This window comes from Bacillus rossius, chromosome 2, assembly GCF_032445375.1.
Source record: "Bacillus rossius redtenbacheri isolate Brsri chromosome 2, Brsri_v3, whole genome shotgun sequence".
NCBI classification, from domain to species: Eukaryota; Metazoa; Arthropoda; class Insecta; order Phasmatodea; family Bacillidae; genus Bacillus; species Bacillus rossius.
Genome location: NC_086331.1, coordinates 69725256 through 69745600, shown reverse-complemented (window position 1 = coordinate 69745600; position 20345 = coordinate 69725256). Strand labels below are relative to the sequence as shown.

Genomic DNA, 20345 nt, shown 5'->3' with positions numbered 1-20345 from the left:
ATCGCATTTAAAAACTTTTGTAGTACGTAAAAAACCGTTAACAATTCAGACTTCCATACTTACTATGTTTCTGTATTCAAAAGCAACAGCATTTTGGTTGAAAATGTTGTTTTAGGGTGGTAGTAATTTCTCGCACGGCAAGTTGGTAGCACTAGTTTTGTATATATATATTTATATATTTTTTTTACTTTGCACTCATGTTGTTGCGTCACGGTATTACGGATACTTTTCTCGAGTTTTTTAAAAGTTTGGTTGTGCGGGACGTTGTTTTGAATTTTTTATTCTAACATGTAATTTGCGCAGACTATCAAAATGTCAGAGTTTGGTCACCACATACAATGACAAATATACGGAAGAGTTTGAATGGGTGGAGAAAGATCCATAGTGCATGACAAACGCCATTTGCAATTTGTGTAATGTTAAAATCAATATCGGTAGCATGGGATGAACAGCATTAGCCAGCCTTGCAAGAGGGGCAAAACACGTGTGTTTGGTGTCAAGTGATTTTGGTGATGTGAGATTATAAATTTTGTTGTTGGTGGTAGGTTTTGTTTTAAGCAAGTTCATTGATTAAATTTTTAAGCCTATAGTTAAGTTGTCTATTGTTTAACGCCAATAAAACATCATATTGTATGTGCTTTGTGTAACAAAAGTGCAAATTTTATGCAAATATTGATAAAAACTACCCTTGAAAAAACCTGGAATTTTATCATCCCAGAAGAGTGGCCACCCTGCATTTTTCAAAAATTCACTTTTCAAAATTTTCAAGGTCACAGGTTACATGAACATGACCTTGAAACAAATTTCTTTTAAAATTCGTAAAACTTATTTTTATCTCAAAGTACACTTTTCTAGCTTTCTATTGAGCCCTACATCAAGGTTCTCACTCAACTACAAAGGAAGTTACAAATATTTTTATTGGACCTTGCACAGCAAAATTTACACTTTTTCCACAAGTTGGCAACCCTGCTGTATAAAAAGTATTATTCACAGGGGGCTGTAACTTTGAGAATTCACTTTTCTGCACATTTACTGTTAAAAAGCCCTAAGTTTCATTGAATTCGGTGATGGTGATGTCAACAGGTGTGTGAAATGGCATGGAATGACCCATAGGGACTCCACCTTCATATTTCCCAAGGTTTTTCCAATTTCAGAACCAGTTACGAATTATATCTCATATTTAGAGACCAACAAAACATATTTTTTAATTGAGCGTGCAGACCTTAGGTAATATAATACAATTACATTTTCAAAAAATTCTAAAGATGGTTACAAACAAAAGCACACTATCCAACAAAGTGCATGCTATTAACAAAAGTTAGGACTAAAAACTGACAAAGTTTTCAGATTTTTAAAAGATGGGGTTTCGAGTAATTGTGAATAAAAAATGGCACTTAGTCAAATTTTGCAAAATTTAAAGTTAAATGTTAATTATGTGCATCATAGAATTAGAAACAATTTTTTCTGTAAAACTACTGTAATAGGTCTACATATTGCAAGAATGACATTTTATGAAAATTGATTATTCCATGTAATTTTTTTTTTGAAAAACCAATAAAATTAAAATCTTTTGTCAAATTTTTGAGTTTCTCCCCTTAAAGATGTCATGGGGCTCATTGGAACTATACCACTCTGTAGTTTAATATAATAGCTATAAAATAAAATAAAATCAATGGAATCCATTAAATATTTTTGATATGCTGCTCATTTGAAAAACACACTTTTTTTTCTCCACCTTTTTTTATTTAAACCAACTTCAAAAGCCTATAAGACGCGTTAAAAAATTTTTTGGGGCTAAATCCTTTTAGCACTTTTCTTGTCTCCACTGGTTGTAACTGCTGTTATTTTTTTTAAGCAAATCCGAAATGGTGACCTCAGATGCTCCTGCCTGAATTGAAATGGAATGGCTCAGTAGCAGCTAAGCCAATTAGTTCTGATGAGAATTTTTTGTTATAGTACTTTTTGACTGAAAAAACGGAGAGCCTCAAAATTAAAAACCATTCAAATGCATGTTCAGTTTTATGATAAGTGTTTTATTGAGTTAGTGCTTGAAAAAGAAGATGAAGATGCAGTGATTAAGTTTATGCATCCTCACTGGCTAGAACATCATAATTATGGCCAGGAAGATTCCTGCTGGATGCAATTTGTCAACATTCTTTGCACTGTTGATGTTCTGGAACTTGAGACTAGGGTTGGAATGGTGCATTATAAACTGACATCCATGAGTGAGAGAAATTTACCTCAAAATGGTCAAAATGTAATCGGCTTCTTCACAGATTACATTGATAAAGAACTTAAAGTAGGCCTACTTCAGTTATTTACAACAAGTGACACCAGTATTGGAAAAAAAGTGCAATTTACATGAGTATAGCTTGCAGGACTAACTTTTAACTTTGACTACGGTAATTCTGTAATTTTATTTTATTTTTATTAACTTATGTACTGTATGTACAGTTAACAAAAATTCTATCCACCAAAACATTTCTTTAGGTGGGGTGAGGGTGAGAAGGTTAATATCCACAAATTTTATTTTATTATTTTGTAACAAATTTTGTGCTCTTTCTAATGGTATGAAGCCCGATATTGTAAAGATTAATAGAAAAAAGTTATTATACGATTACTGAACTGATGTTAACAATTTTTTGGTGATTTATTTTTTCCACTTATAACATAAATTGCATGTACTTCTGGACATTTAATTATATTTTCAACGTGATATTTGAAGTATACGTAAAATTCTGAATAGTATGATGAATTTTACGATTATACATAAATAACTGTTATTACAAATGTAAATTGAAGCAAGATGTTGCACTCTACTTTGGTTGCGGATTAAAAAAATTCTACTAAACAGAGGAAATCTTTTAAGGGCTTTAAATTACAAACTAGAGCCAATATTCCAAAAATGAAAAATACAGGTTCTTAAATTTGTCTGGAGATACCATGTACCAAATTTCATCCAAATCTTGATAGTGGGATGGACAGTGTGTATGTTGGCTGGATGATCTGACATGGAAGGACCCACCATCGCACTATTACTGAAAAACAACTTCAAAGCTGTACCTTGAACCAATAGTACACAGCAATTATACAAATATTATTATTATTATTGTATTAGAAGAGAGCAAAGTACAGAAATTGTAAGAAGACATTTGATAGAGTTTTTGATGAAATGATACATTGGAATATTTCAGCCAAAAAAATAGGTGTGTGATACTTTAGTAAATACAAAGGTTAGAAAATTAACTTAAATAACTTATGAAAAACATAAAAAAAAAGAAAGTCCCATGATGAAGATCAGAAAGAGCAATAAAAGGATTGTGTTATATATTCACTATAGATTTACAATTGGTTAAACTGGCCCCGTATCTCTGAACCAGTAGCATGTAATATAAAACAAAATTGTGTGTTTACAATTACACGGCGTACAACTTAGCTGACAACAGGGCAAGATGCTACTGGTTTACAGAAGTGGATACCGATCTAACTGCATCCATGTTTCCTAGGTGCTTAGTAAACATTCTATCTGAATGCAGTCATGAAAAACCACTACCTACCCATTATTGTTTATTCAGATGAATGCACTTATCAAAATATAAATGTAATTATTGTGAATGCACTCCTTAATCTTTCAATAAAGACAAACGTGGTAACTGAGCAAAAGTAACTAATCAAAGACCATATGCAAATGAGTGTGACTGTGCACAGTTATATTGAAAGAAAATTAAACAAACAGAGAAGTTTACCTACCCAGCCATTATGCACAAGTAGCTTCTGAATCATGATCCAAGCCATTTCTCTATGAACAGAATAGGTTTTTTTAATGATTTTTTTCAAAGATTTAAAGCAAAACATGCCCTACAATTCCATCAAGCCTTCCTGCAGAGCAGTTGAACAGACACTAAATGCCTAAAATATCAAGATGAAAGGATAATGTTTGAACTAACTCACAACGACTATGTTCCGTATGAAGAACTGGCTATCCAATCACGTGTAGTTCCTACCAATTATATATTTCCAAACTTGCACAGCCAGCAGCTTCCTATTTAAAAAAATTAAATTTCAACATATTAACTTATTTTATAAGATTCCTCTAATTTTACTCCTACAAGACTGCTTGATATTCCTAGTAGATGGATTAAGTGTTAAGGTTTGTCAAAAAAAAACACAGGTTTATTTTGTTTTACTTGTTTATTAAGAATATTTGAAAGTGCAGATAAGTTGCTTATTAATTAACTAGATTAAGCTTATTATAAATCTAATAATTACAATTTAGTTTATCATTCCACTTATTGATTGACAGAAAAACAGTTTCAATCAACTTTTCACCTGTCTGAAAACAAACTTTCTTATTAATTAAATAAGCAAATCGTCAGAATTTTTTAAAATAAAATTATTTTTGTAATTACCTAGTTTGAAAATAATTACATTATAAAAATAAAAATTTTGAACAAAACATTGTTTTTTTGGTTTTCTAGAAGATAGCCGCCAGTATCATAAAGATGTAACCAAAAATAATAGGTAAAAACTGTGAACATAATGCTTGCCAATACTACCTTAAAGTAGAAAAATGTGTTCCATATAATCATAACACATTAATTTAGTTTAAAATTAGTGATGGGATTTTCGATACTTCGATACCTCGATACCTTCGATACTTGACGGTATCGCAAAGTATCGAGTATCGAAACTGTAAGTTCGATACATTTTTTCGATACCGGAATGCTTGTTCATTTGTATTGAATTAAGTTTTGAGTCTCCATCGTACAAAATACAACTACAGAAGAACCTCGATGATATGTTCCCGTTTTACACATTTTCCCGTGTCATATGCCGATTAATTTTGGTCCCGCCAAAAGTAATATATTTACTTTCCTGGAACATACACTTATAAAATCATTAATTTCCCGTTTCATACACTTATAAAATCATTAATTTCCCGTTTCATACATTTTTACAAAGCATAAAAGACCTAAAATTCACAATTTTTTTTGTTTTATTCCTCCTTATAAACTACGTTTTATGTTTTAATGCTTTTATTTTGAAAACGTTCATTGTTTACCTTTGCAAACGTAAGAAAATAACTTTATCGCACCATAGATATGGATAGTATCAGGAAGACTGTGCACTTCGCTAGCAGCATCTATTGCCAGCACACCAAGCGAGACTAGTGGCGCAAACTAGCAATGATTATGAAAATGGTGCACGCGCTTTACCAAGGCACGGATCTCATATTTTGTGCATTCATTAATCTTTGAACTGAATATACCCGTTTGTTATTGTTTTCTTAAGATCGGATTGTTTTGTATTTTACGTTTCTCAAGTTAAAATTTTATTGAAAATTGTTCTGTTGCATAAAGTTGTTTGTAAAATGAAACAAACAAGCAAAAATGTCTGATTTTCTATTTACAATAGCCTAATTTTTTTATTTCTAATTTAGGCTTGGTGACTTTCCCCCCCTTCCAAGAAAGGACTTCAAACATTTTGTAAGGCCACTGTTTCTCATGTCAGCTTTACTTGATTATGGACTGTATTTTACATTTCTGGTGGTTTTATTATATGTATATATAATGATGAATTCATATCTTTCATTAATATAATGCAATTATTTACACATTATGTATTTAAGTTTAATATGACATAATGCTGGTATGATAGATTGAATTTATATAGTTTAAAACTAATTTATGTTATTTGTAATTGTTACTTAATGGGAAAATATTTTTCCCTGGAGTATCGAACTGAAAAAACAATACAGAATCGAGTATCGAAAGTGTGGTATTGTCCCACCTCTATTAAAAATACATGATTTAAAAAAGAATATAATCATTTATGAAGTTTTTTCATCTCCTGTAAAATTTTATGAATCTTGCATTTGCGGTATTGAATGCCGAACTACGATTTTCTTTTAGTCACCTTCTTGCAGAACAGCAGCTTAGCTCCACAGTTATCTCGTTTTCGTGTGTATAATGCTTAATTTTTAATGTTTTCTAAATACTGTTGAAGGTCCTGATCAGGCATTCCTTGGTTCGGCAAATTATTTAATGAGCCGCTTGTATTTTGCACATTTTAAATCCCTTAATAAATGAAAAAAAAAACAGTAAACTGTTGTAATACAGCACATTACCAAAAATGCCAGATTATCAGGCTGTATCTCACATGATCTAAGTGCTAATTTGTAGAGCAAATATATCTATAAAATGGTATTGAGCAGCAAATAATGTTTAGCAGGAACACAAATACAAGTAAAAACTATTGTATATACATTTCAGAGCAATCTCTAACAGCGCCAAATGCTCTTAACTAATGCAGCGCGTGTTTATAATATAAGTGTTTTCACCTTAGGTTTTTAGTTACTCCTTGTATACCCCTTGAAATAAATTTATATTTCAATAAATAGAAGCCTCTGAAAATGAATTTTGTGCATACATTTCTCTAAATGTTTATAGTTACTCTGTGTTTATGCTCAGTTTTTGAGACAAAATTATGTTGCTGTAGTATTTTCTTGTTAGGAAGACATAGTAAAAAAAATTGTAATGATAAAATCACTTCTTTTCTTGCAATATGCTACTGTAAATGGATTGCTCTGCCCTCACAAAATGTTCAACATGACTATGTTTGTTTCCTTAGGCATTGAAAGACTAATATGCACATCCTAAGAATTAATTTATTCTGATAAAAGTACAATATTTAATTAACTTAATGTTTTCCTAACAAATTGGCCAACATTTTCATAAAAAATACACTAAATATTGTAAGTATTTCAACAGTGTGAGATTAAATGCATTTTTAGGCCTATGTATGGCCTGCATATCACTTTGTGGATTATGTACTAATTTTTTTATATTTGATTAATTTTTTTCATTTAAATTATATTGATGATATATACACCATCAAAATTACTAATCTGGTACAACCACCTGATCCTGAATGTGCATGATTAAAATGCTTCTACTGTACCACTTCAAAATTACCTGTTTTAATTATTTAAACATGAACCTAAATACTCTTTATAAAATTTACTTTACACATGTACTTCTTAAATTTTAATTTAAGTTAGACACTACAGCAGATTGTTCAGTAGTTTTACAACTACGGTCTGAAGCTGTGCACATTTTTTAATGCTACAGGCAGAATAACAATGCTCTATATATAACTTTTATCTTTCACACACCATGGATTGATGTATACTTATGCATATTTATTTATTTATTTATTTATTTAATATCGTAAAGTTGCATCTAGTAGCTATAGCAGTTAATTAAGTTTTTTGAAAGTGTAACAATTAAATGTAATGTTGTCGGATGGGAGGGGGATGTCGACCAAGAGTGGTCAGGAGAGCACGCCCAGTTTGACTTTTTCTTGCATGGTTGTGTAATGCCCCTCATGCCCTTGATTTGGTGTTATAACACCTCTTAAAAGTCCTAGGAAACAGCTGAGCAATAAGCTACAAAATTGACATAAAATTCGAACATCACCAGAGGTGGCACGAGGCGGGGAACAAAACAATTTAGAAACTCCCTACACACAATCCATTTGGGAGTTAGTGGATCAGTAGATATATATAGGTGCACAATTAAATATAAAAACAACAAAATAAGTAATGTGATCTATAGGCTTCCTGGTTTATTTATATTAACATTATTTTATGTAGTGCATAACCTTTCTTTTAATAGATTTTACCAGAAAAGATCAAGGCAGATTAACCATCGACAAACAAATTAGCATTTTAACATCTAAGCAATCATTAATGAAGAAAACATGAACACAATTTATAGTGCTAGCGAGTCTGGACCGCGAATCTAGCGTAAATGTAACAAGGTTCTAGCCATAGTGAAATGTTTACAAAAATAGTTAGAATATATTGCCTTGGTTTTGAATCTTATGTAAAAAAATTACAATATCACCATGTCTGATAAGGGTTGATTCTTCTTGAGTCACAATTACTGAAGATATAACTTCACATCTTTAACAAAAATTTCTCCCCTGTCCACTGGCACAACAAGATTTATGAAATCTTGTCATTCAGAACTCACGACCAGGTAAAATTTGGGGGGAAGAGCCGAATAAATTTTGTTGGGGTTCACTCAATTGACTTTCAATCACGACCATTTGTGCAGCGATGACTCTGGGATGATGGGGGTGTTTCTTCAATCGGTGGGTATCTCTTGCACCCTGCCTGCAACAAGGTCCAATATCGACAGAGATTAGATCAGGTAGCAGACAGACCATCAATCGGGCAAAAGCCCGCTAAAAAGGAGCGAAATGGTGGAAATATAGAAAGCAAAGGACTCACCGAAGCAGGGTGATGACAGGTGATTCCACTCATGTTGCGCGATTGCCAGTTGGGACGCGCGACGTGGAGATGTCACAGAAGCCCAAAGAAAAGAATTTAAAAAAAATACTAAAACGTAGCTATTCGGGTTGGCTGACTAACTAACAGATGATAAAGGAGAGTTTAGGGAAAAATTCCCTCCGCCGAGACGATTACATCCTATAGCACAGTAGAAGGCAGATCTATACGCGATTTATTAGTCGAGGTGCAGCTCGACCGAGACGCCGATGTAGTCAGCCCAACAGCCCGCGAATTAATTCCATCATGGCGGCTAGATCGTCTAAAAAAAAAGGATGCTGGGACCCGGAAGGCCGAGGGGGGGGGGGGGGGGATATGGCTTAGTGCCGAACGGAGCCGAAGACGTCCGAGGCAAGGTAAAACAAAGGTCTGTTGCTTGGTAAAAACATCTATAGCCGTCGAGCACCGCGCGCTCTATGGAGGCCCAGTCGAACTAAGTTTAACTTCGACACGCAAATCTCGCGCTAGGTGACTTGCAACCAGCATGGTGCTAAAGGAGGGAGGGGGGAACATGTGTGCTCTCTGACGGCCAAAGAAGAGAGGGAGAGACTTAAGAACACTGCCACTAGAGTGCGCCGAAAACAAGGGAAAGAGAACTTTGATGAAAAAGGTTTGATATGAATGTACAGAAGTCTGACAAAAATTAAATAAGAATAAAAATGGAAAAATTTTAAAAATTTAAATTTAAACTGAAAATTTAAAATCTGTGCCAAACACACCAATAAACGGCACAGTTCTTAATGAAGTGGACATGTGAACCTTGGTGAGACTCACTCTCAGGGCATGCATTGGCCCATGTGGGGGTCAACACACTAAAGATCCCCCTGTTAGTAATATGTCCTTTTTCGCTGAAATTCTAGTCCGCTCTGCACATCAAACACACGTACTTACTGGTGTAATCTGTGGGCTCTCCCAGGCACACTTAAGGTTGCAGAGCGTCAGAAAAAACCACGTAATTTGAAATCTGCTGAAGAAAGATAACAGAGTGGAGTCTGTTTAGAAAAAGCTTTTAAGAATATACAGAGGGCAGAAAAGTATTTCTGTTTCCGTGTTTCGTTTTCTAACTCTATTTTAAGAAAATAGAAAATGGCAAAAATGCATGTTCTGAAAATAATATTTAGGCATGAAACTCCTGGTACAGATTCGTCAAAGCACTCAAGGGACTTGAATTATACCTTTATCTTAATTTCTTCATCATATGATGTAATGGTCACCACTCTAATCTCAGTTATCGTATGCATGTCCCAGACCATGGAAAAAAATAATTAAAGCAACCTGCCACCAGAGACAGGCATCAAGGATATTGAAAAAATATTTTGGCTAGCAAAATTTTAAGAAACTGAATGAATAGTTGGTGATGACAAACAATGAAAGTCTCTGGGTATGATGAGCATGTCCTGTCACGGGGGTCGTTAGAATCAGATTGGGCCATAAAAACCATAATATTGCAACTGGTCGGTGCCTTTGTGCCCACGTAATCTTGCCGCATACATAACTAAATTGATACTTAATGATGCCAGTAAAAAAAAAATAATCCTGTTAGTTAAAGTACACAATGACCTCACAACAAAAATAATAAAAAAAATTGTTTCAAAAATATTCCCGTGCTGGGGGTGCATTCTAAAGCTGATCTAGTGCACATGGCATTTACTTAACAAACACACATTAATTATGGAAATATAGATTGAAAGAAACAGTACCCTTGGGATTGAAAAAGAATTACAACTATGATTTACATATTTACTGGGGACGTGGCACTAAAGCTATGTGCTCTTCTACCCCTCTTGCAGGTTTGCGTGCTGTTCAAAAATGGCCTCACACGTCACTTTTAGCACTCGCTAAGAACACTGCTCAGAGGGGTGTGAGGGAAAGGAAAGAAGGAAGTTGTATCGAGCTCTGTGGGGCGTAGCTCCCAAACTAACATAACTTGATCAAATTTACCTTATAATTTTAACAAAAAAATCAGTATGGAATGATTACAGTCTTGAGTTAAGAGCTTTGATTAAATGATGTCCGTATATAAGCCCTGTATTGTCATGTAGACATGGGTATATTCAGATTCATAAACTTATAGAAAAATATATAATAACATGCATACTGTTTTAAAAATACAGAATACAGAGGCAGTGTTACAGTTGGCTAAGCAATTTCTTAGCTCAAATTGGAAATATTAGACTATCACTTGTTTGCATCTTGCACTGAAAAAAAGTAACCCATATATAGTATTTGTTTGTGTTATGGTTATCATTTCCCTTTTAATGGCCGGAAAATTGCCTATGCTTTTATAAAAGCAAAGAATTACATATTATTACAACATACATACTTAAATTTGCTGACTTAAGAAACATTTTAATTTGAAAAATATTTTAAATAATAAAGGAACAAACAATTTTCCTGTGTGATCCGCAAAAAGAAAAAAAGCCCTGTATGAATTGTTTATATGGCCTCCTGATAACCATAAAAATAAACGGTTTTGCATAGGCTTACAAGCACAATAGTCAAAAATTCAGGAAAATTCCCACTCAAGATTTGGAAAGCCTGGAAAAGTCACGAAATTTCAGTATTCTATACCTTTAATTACTCTGATTAAATATTAAAAAATGTTTTTTTTTTGAAGTCTGGTGTATTTTCTTTCTTATTACTGCAGTCCATTACAATAAGCATTCATTATCTCGTCCCAATACATAATTCCTGCTGTTATCTCCAGGCACTGATGCACTGTTGCAAGATATCCTAAAAATTTGTATCTGCTGCTTTTGAATGTTATTTTTTCTTACTATAGTGTTAGATGATTGTTTTTCAAAAAATAAAAAAGTTACACTTATGTTGTCTATAGCATAAGTAAGTGGTATTGCATTAGAGATTTTTACCAACACCCTGATATTTTTCAAATGCCAGTAAAAAGTTTTGTATTTTAATCTTTCTATGGTTTATTAGATAACAAATATTTTTATTAAAAATGCTTTAATGTTTATGAACTAAGATGCCAAATATTGACACAGTGACATATATATATATGTATATATAAGTTATACCAGAAATGAAAGAAAGATAGATTTTGAGCAGGATTTGTAATTATTTTTAAATATAAAAATGCCAATAGTGTTAACATTAATGTTGTTGAGTGTTAGTGAAAGGTGTTGGTGTTCGTATGTAAGCATTAGTGTTAGAGAGATAAAATTGGTTTCCAAAACATTTTTCCTTATTATTGTGAAAAATGGTACGCAGTCAAAAGTAAACATTGCAAGGGCTTTATTGTATTCTACATAAAAGATAAAATAATGAAATATATTTTGGGTTGTGTGTGTCCTAAAAACTGAACTAAAATCTAAATTTTTCTCTCCAAGAATTATAATGCAGTGATTTTTTGAAATAGGAATATGTTAATATGTGTTTAATATTTCTGTTCAAATTATTGTGTAAGTAGTCCATATACTTTACAATTCCAATAAGGTAAACATGTTTGTTTAAAAATAAAAATAAATTTATAAGGGTTGAATGTAATTTTTTTAAATGAGAAGTTTTATATAGATTTTGAAGACTATTTATGATAAAATGTGTATCTTTATTTAGCTAGTGCAATGCATTCTTCATTTATAAATAATTGTGTTATGTACTGAATGTTGCAGGTTAGTAATAAAATATTTGCATTTGTCATCATTAATAAGTGCTAAAATTCTATTTCTAATGATTTTTTTTCTAGGTTAGCACTGTACGTGTACGAATACTTACTACACGTAGGAGCTCAGAAAGCTGCATTAACTTTCTTGTCAGAGGTATGCTCATTTTAAATACTATAAATCTTTGGACATTTCATCTATCTTTGTACTGTAGATTTTCAAATATCAGGATTAATTTATGATTTTATATATGCATCTTAATATCCAATTTACTAACCCATGTGTGAAAATCATACTAACAACATTATCTATTTTAAGTAGAGTATTGCATTAAGAATATTAAAGTGAGAAACATTTGACAAACAAAATTTAAAAGAACAAAATTGGAAATGAAAGTAATTATATGTACGTGCATGCATTTTTTTTTTAAATACACATAAGTGTATGTACGTTAATTTAAAAACAAAGGTATTTTTAAGTACATACATTCTTAAGTTACAGCTATAATACTACTGTGCATATTGAAGCTAACTCCAAAACTTGACACAGTAGCAAAATTTGCTGGCGTCATCGAACTGAACATCAACCACAAATACAAACACTTTACATAGTCATTAGAAACTGAGCCGTGACTAATTGTTCTTACCAGCTCTGAAGGATTGAAGTAGGCCTAAGTGTGGCTGAAGAAAGTGCCAATCCATTGTTTTGCACAGGCTTGAGTATGCCTGCTGCATAGTCTTTTTGAGTTGAGAAGAAAACAAACCAAATAGATACATATACTTAAAAGATAATATCTCCCACCCCCAAATAAAAACTTGAATTGTGGCAAAAAATGTGGCTAAGTGGTAATGTCTGCAGAACTGTTAAATTCAATAAAAGTGTTTTATTCTAAAAGTATTTTTTTGTTTTCAACTCAGCTTTAATTACAATACTTGCAAGGCTAAATCAGGCTTGCAAAATTTCTGACTGGAAGCAAAGGAAAGTATTACTTTACTTTATTAACTTCTAAAAGTTTTGTGTAGATTTTTTTTGTGTGACTGCATGTAGCCATAGTGTCCATAAATCTTTGCAAGTAGGTATTCTAACATTTCAATGAAAGCTAAATTTGAAATCTGATTAACAATTGAAATTGCATATACTCTTCCATCCCCTTCCTGTTGTTCCTTCTGTATGCTGTATTGTTATGAGTGGCAATGTGCTTAAGTCAAGTGCTAGAACAGGGAAATCTGTTTTGAAACCCTACAGTCAACTGACAACAGGCATTCATTGCCATTGTCATGTTAATTGCATTGGCTTTCAAGAACGAACTCCATTTATAGGATTGTCATTAATAACCTTTGTTACTAGTGATTTATCACCTAATGAATGCAAAGTGTCTACAATGTTAACTATGCAGCTTATCTTAAAATGCAACTATGGTTCTGTTATGTGTTTATTAGGAATATATATATATATATATATATGTGTGTGTGTGTGTGTGTGAGTGAGATTATTACTGTAGTAAAGATCTATTAACTATACCAAGCTTATCAATTGCTGTAATGCAGAAAAATATATTTTAAAGAATATGTGACTTAACAGTCAATAGTATGTGACATTCGTATTGTTGTAATTTGGGGTGTCAGTTTTCATGCTGGCAGTTTGTTTTGCATGGGGGCCCACAGCGTGGAATGGCACACTGACGTCACAGAGTTACTCAGGGCGTGACTTCAACTTGTGGCATCTTTACAAATACCTGGTGGGATCTTATTGCTAGGCCTGCTTGAATGTGATTGAAGCTAATTATCTGTGGGCTCTTTAAGGCATCCATTACACCTCACTTCCTCTCACCATGTATTTGCACAAAAATACATGTTCAAATAAAGCACACACATGTGGCTTTCTCTGTACTTTACAAACTTTATAACTGGTAAAAGACCCAACTGCACATAATAAGTTTAGGTAGTAATCATTTCCATCCAAATATTCTGAATAAGTCTATAAGCCTCATTGATTCAATATACCCAGTGAGCATGATTAAAATAATTAGGTAAAACAATCTACCTTCCAAGGTAGGCCCGAGGATAAAAGCAATAGGTTTACAAACCATTAAAAGTCAAAAGTTACAAATTGTTTTTACAAAGTTGAAGTTCCCAGTGTGCTGGTCATGCCCTACCTCAGATGGTGTTCTGAAAAGGAAGGTGGAAGAAATGCTATGAATGGTGCTAGGCCAGCTTTGCACCCTCTGCGCTATAACCGTCTGTGCTGATTTAAATCCGTGCCATAGACAGTAAAGTTAAGACATTTATTTATTTAAATTTTGTTCCATGCCCACCAACAGTCTGACGACTGTGGACACGACATATACAAAATATACACAAAAATACATAAAATAACAATAAATAAACAAGAAACAAAGGACAAGACATACAAACAAACAACATATGGACAAATATAATATGTAAAATGATATATTATACAAAGTAGGAACATAGTAAGTGGCAAGTAATGTAAGTGTGTATAGTAATATAAACTTGAAATTAATCTATAAAAAAAAATAATTTTTATTTTTATCTACACTAGACTGATAAAAAGTGACTATTAAATTGGGGCACTTTAAGGCCATTTTGAGTTAATCATTTTATAATTTAATTTTGTATGTCTTGTATTTTATCACTATTGGATGTGTTAATGTTATTCCACATCAATGAACAGTATTCTAATTTAGATATAATTAAGGCCAAATAAAGTGTGGAGATTTGAGTCATAATTAGTAGCATGAACGGTGATGTACTTAATAGGGCCATTGTTCTTCGGGAACTAGAAATTAAATATTCCACATGCTGATGAATGTATATTTTAGTCTAAAATTATTCCCAGATCTTTTATAAATGATACATTTGACATTGATGTGTTTTCTAGATTATAATCATAATAAAAGTTTTATATTTCTTGGTAAGAAATAAAAAAAATTTATTGTTAAGAGTAACTTAGTTCATATTGTACCAATCATTTGGAGGGCATTCGTTAGAAATCCCAGTTACATTACTTTTTATGTAATCAAAGTTACTATTTGTTGATGGAAGAACAAGTTTTGCTTCATTATTCTTATTACTTTTAGTGCATTTATATAGGTAATATTTTAGTTTCAAATGTGTTAATACTTCTTTAAAAAATGCCAAAAACATTGTAGGCTTGCTTCTAATAGTAACTAAACTGGCAAAGAATGTTAACTTGCTTGAGAATCCTCAGCAAACAGGGGTTCACTCAACCTAGCTTTAGTCCTATAAAATGCAGCACAGTTTTTATAAAACTTTGTACTTTTTTTTTCAGATAAAATGGGAGAAAAATATAACATTAGGGGAGCCTCCAGGGTTTCTCCATTCATGGTGGTGGTAAGTGTATTTTTATACTTGTCATAGTACCACAATGACTAGATGTGTGCATTTTTTTACATTTTTATAAGCCCATAAAAAATTGGTTCAGGTTTGTTTGCAAATGCCATGATTAATTGTTGAGGTGGTAACAATTTTAATGACACTGCCTTGTCTTAAAGTAAATGCAGATCACACAGAATAGTCTTTTTCCACAAAATGTGGTCATGAAATTTGCAATAAATTTCTTATAAATTTTAGAGGTAACTGATAAACCATTTTGGTTTTATAAATTACAACATTAAGAAGTGAACCAACAACAGTTTTAGGTCTACGTGATTGTTATAGTTAGTGCATAATCAATTTTCAGCAATGCTCTAATTTTTTGTTATGATATTTAATCTTTTCAAACAAAGCATTAAAATAATCTGGGCTGATGTGTTTTGACTAAAGATTATGAATTTATTTTCATGGTAGTGCCATTTTTAGGCATGTAGCTAAGTTAACAATAGTCAATTTGATAGTATCCTATTTTCTTTTACTTATCCTCCAACATTAAGACAAGATTATTAAGAAATCATTTGTGCTTTACCATTATAAAAATAGCCCTTTACATATAAAAAAATATGGATTGAAAAAACACGAGACATTATGGGATATAACATTAAATCAGCATAAGAATGTAACTTAAAATTGTAAAACTACTGCTGGTAATTGTCTAAAATAGTGATTGATGTTAATTGTGTGAAAATGAACTAAGGGAATGAATGGTGTTTGTGAGATCGATAAATATTATTTTATTGTTCCCTGGAGACATGTTCAAAAATCTTCCTCATTTTTGATAAATCAGGTGTATAAATAATAAGGTTGATTATTAAAAAAACCTTGTTTTTTCATGAATAAATAGTAAAAAAATTTACTGTGGTCTTCTGTTTGTGTTGATGTTTGTATGTTGGAAATATGCACCATTATACTTCCTGAATGCAGAAGCACAAGTGTGGAGATAACACGTGCTTTGTAGATTGCTTGTAAAATTAAGTGGGTGAATCTGAAGCTCACTTCATGGACATAACAGTTATCAAAATTCTAAACAATGTTCCTTCTGGTAGGTACTTTGAGGAAAACTCAAATATGTATAGTTAATGAAATGAAATGGTTTTTAAGGAAATCCTACACATGATAGTAAGAAAGTAAGTTTATGAAACAAGGTTTCAGAGCAGTTAATCATTCAAATATAACTTTACAAAGTAAGTGAATATAAAATTACAAATAATTTTTTCACTTTATAAAATTCTGACCTATAGCCTAAAATAAAAACAATAAATGCAAAGGGCTTTAAAGAATAATAACAAACCCAAAAAAGTGCTGAATCATCTCAATACTTACAAATGAACATCTAAACTCAACAGCTTTTACAAAGCAAAATATGATGATGATTATCGTGGTTAATTGGGACCCACCAATGCCCGTATGATTGAAATCTTGTAATAAACTTGGATAATCTTTTTCACGGTAAGGGCTGCCCTCGAATTTGGTTAGCACAATATATTTGTCTTCAGTAAAATTCTGAGCACAAGTGAAGTCTTCATGTACTGTATCTCAGCTTATTGGGACGTAAATAATATTGCACTCTGTTGCCCTGCAATCGTTGTCTGCTGGAGAGGCGGCAGTCACCCACTCCTCTCCCCCCTCCCCCCCCTTCCCTTCCTTTACAAGTATTTAATTTTAATATCCCTCAGTGGCAGTTTCTTCTCAGTTCCTTGTCCTGTCATAAAACTAGCATGTAATTCTCCAAGGCGTGCTTTTCACAGACTTAAAACAGGAAAGTTCCCATAAATCAAAGATTGATGCAGCAGTACATGCACATCTTGTGGAGCTGTGGCTGTAGTTTTTGTCATGAAATGTTGCAGCTACAAGTGTGGGAAATAAATAACACGAGAAAAAAAATATTGTTGGCATCATGCAAACCAGTCGTGATAGACACGTGAAGATTGCCTGCACATACGCTGCTAATTCACTGTCATTTACAACGGCCGAAGAAGGAAAGTTAAATTAACACTGCTCAAGATAAGATCGCGCAAACTGTGCCTGCACAAATTTTGGCTAGTTTTGTTTTTAGATTTTTTCATTGTCCCTTCCTCCAGCAAAATGCCAGCCAGTCACGCCACTCACCGGGCACCTTCTAGGTCAATAGTCAGGCAGAAAATAGCATAATGGCACGTAAAACAAGATGGAGACGTTAGATGTCTGGGTTTAAAGTGTGACAGCTTAGGGGGTGAGCGACCAAAGAGTGAGACCAAACTGCTTTCTGAGATAACACGGTGGTTAAAAATCGGTCAACCAAAGAAGTGCATCCAGAATGCTGCCATTGTTTTTTTTTCAACTTCATACTATTACAAATTAATAATTAAACTTAAGCACGGATAACTGGAAAACTGGATAATTCACACAAACCTATGTGAGTAATCAAAGCTAGACAACTAAAATAATTAAAATACTTTATACAACTGTTTTCGTTCATTGTGTTTTTCTTCGTGAAAGGCGAGTTCTAAATCTCAATGAAGCCATTAAAAGTTGTGAAGTAATAGGAGTAAAAACTGGGAACTAGATTACACATGCAGAAGCAGATAAATGCCAAGGAGGATTCTCAACAGAGCAGTAAACCGAAACAGAATTGAAGTTCATCCGGTCATAATTTTGAAGGCATATATCAAAAATTTAATTTAAGAAAGTAGAAATAAAAGTAAAGAAGAAATTTTTTAACATTATTATTAGAACATCAGGTTATCAGAAGATGTAACTTAACCTAGGGAAAACTTTACAAATATTAAAATTGGAGAGAAAGATTAGCAGGTATGCTGATGTAGCTTCTCCACTTGCTTTCCAGAAATCAATGCTTAGCAGATTTGTGACAACATGTATAAACTCAATTGAACAATTTAAATAAAAATTTTATTTAAAGATACCAAATACTAGTAAAAAAATCTGCAACATTCAATTTTTCTAATGCTAAACACTGATGAACTTAACTTTAATTTCTCAAAGACTAGGTTAATTTGTAAATAAATGTCAATGACAAATAATATCAACAGATGCTGTAAAACACTAATGTTATAAACATTTTTAATGCCTCTACCATCACACACTAGTGAGAAGATAGTCTTGTAGCAAGTACCCATTGTCAGTATCACATAAAAGGAGTTCTAGTACTATTCACCAACTGTTATTGTATTCATTAAAAATAATTATCCCAGTTCCAAATATAATTTTAGTGCAATATTCAATTAAGAATATTTTTACAATTAGAATTATTGCATTTTGTAGAGCTTTTAGTTGGTTCATGTTTGCACGATTAGATTCTGAAAGATATGTTATACAATAAACACAAATTTTAACAAAAAAAACTGACTTTAAAAAAAAACTATTCCAAAACAAATTAATATTCACTAATAAGTAAAAAAAAAATTGCATATTCTTTTACAACTTAATAATCAACATACTTTTTCTATTCATCAATATGTAGATACGATTTATGTGTTTACCACGCAAGAAGGTAGGTATAATGTAGTTACAATTATTGTTATTTTTGTAGTCGGTGTCACACTTGAAATCTAACTCAACACATACCTACACCATCCTTTTTACGGTAAGTCCTTATGTTTAATATTGGCTATATTTTCGTATCACCGTTTGCTGCATTATGTCTTAGCATAGTGTTGTATAAAAGTTCATTGATTGGTTTAATTAGTTATTATTTATGTCTTCAAGGTAACAGATATTGTCACAGTATATTGTCGTACAAAAGTTAATTTGTAAATGGGTTTAATTAGGTATTGGTATTCTGTCAGTACTAACAGTATATTGTCGTTCGTATAAAAGTTAATTTGTAAAAAAAAATTTCTTAAAGTATTCTCGTATTATTATTGCTAGGAATAATGCAGTGTTTCCTTGGCTGACACCAACTCCAAAATTAACAATTGTAACTACATTATACCTACCGTCTTGCGTGGTAAATACAAAGATCGTACCTACATATAGATGAGTAGAAAAGGTTAGTTGATTATTAAGTTGTAGAAGAATACGCAATTATTTTTTTACTTTTTAGTGCATATTAATTTTTTTGGAATAGTTTTTTTAAGTTTTTTTTAAATTTGTGTTTATTTTTTTATTTTTAGTGAATCTGAAGTGCACTAACTAATTTGTCTGTATCTGGGTAGACCTACTAAACGTGCTGCTCATATGAGACTGCGCCACTTAAATGAAACAAACGAAGTCGGGGAGAAACGCCGATCTCAACAGAGGAAATCTACCCCAAGGACAATTTAAAAAGAGACTTGCAAAGAGCGCAAAAATATACTTTCGAAAATGCTGCTTTACATGAAAATTTTCAACAGGGAAAATATCGAAAAACATAGTCACCGTCTCGGCTTGATCAACGATCGTCTATCGAATGAGATTGAGGAGCAATTTGTCCCCCGACTCAGCGTGATACACGATCGTCTATCCAAAGAGACAGAAGAGCAACGTGCAAACTGTCTCAGTTTTATCCATGTTACGGTAGGTGACAAAAATATCCGGATAGCTTATAAAAGATTCAGCCAAGTATCGTTAATTTGCTCCTAAGAATTGAAGAGTTCCATTACGTTGTCGTGGATCCCATAATCATAAACTAACCAAACTTTCATCAAATTACCCTTATAGTACATCCTTTCCAATAAAAAAAAGAATCATCAAAATCGGTTGGCGTGATTTTGAGTTATTTGTCCATTTGTCGCACACATACTTAATGAAAATTTAAGACTTTATGGTTTTATAATGGATGCCATTGTCAGAACTGGACCAAAATGAAATGGGACCACATGAGAAGCACCATCTTTCAATTAAAAAAAGGATCATCAAAATCGGTTCACCCAGGTAACAAACATTAAAAAAAATACAGACAAATTGAGAACCTCCTCCTTTTTTGAAGTCGGTTAAAAATACGAGCACGTGACAACAAAACAAGTATCAGATTTATTT

At 32.5% G+C, this 20345-nt stretch overlaps 1 protein-coding gene across 4 annotated transcripts in view; it reads left to right on the top strand.

Annotated features, from left to right (window-relative positions):
* LOC134529353 (single-stranded DNA-binding protein 3) overlaps positions 1-20345 on the top strand; it is a 309711-nt gene that overhangs the window by 22863 nt on the left and 266503 nt on the right. For all 4 annotated transcript variants that reach the window (XM_063363330.1, XM_063363329.1, XM_063363331.1 and 1 more), the window contains exons 2-3: positions 12057-12129; positions 15286-15347. In XM_063363330.1, the coding sequence (XP_063219400.1) occupies positions 12057-12129; positions 15286-15347 (135 nt within the window). The remainder of the gene's footprint in view (positions 1-12056; positions 12130-15285; positions 15348-20345) is intronic.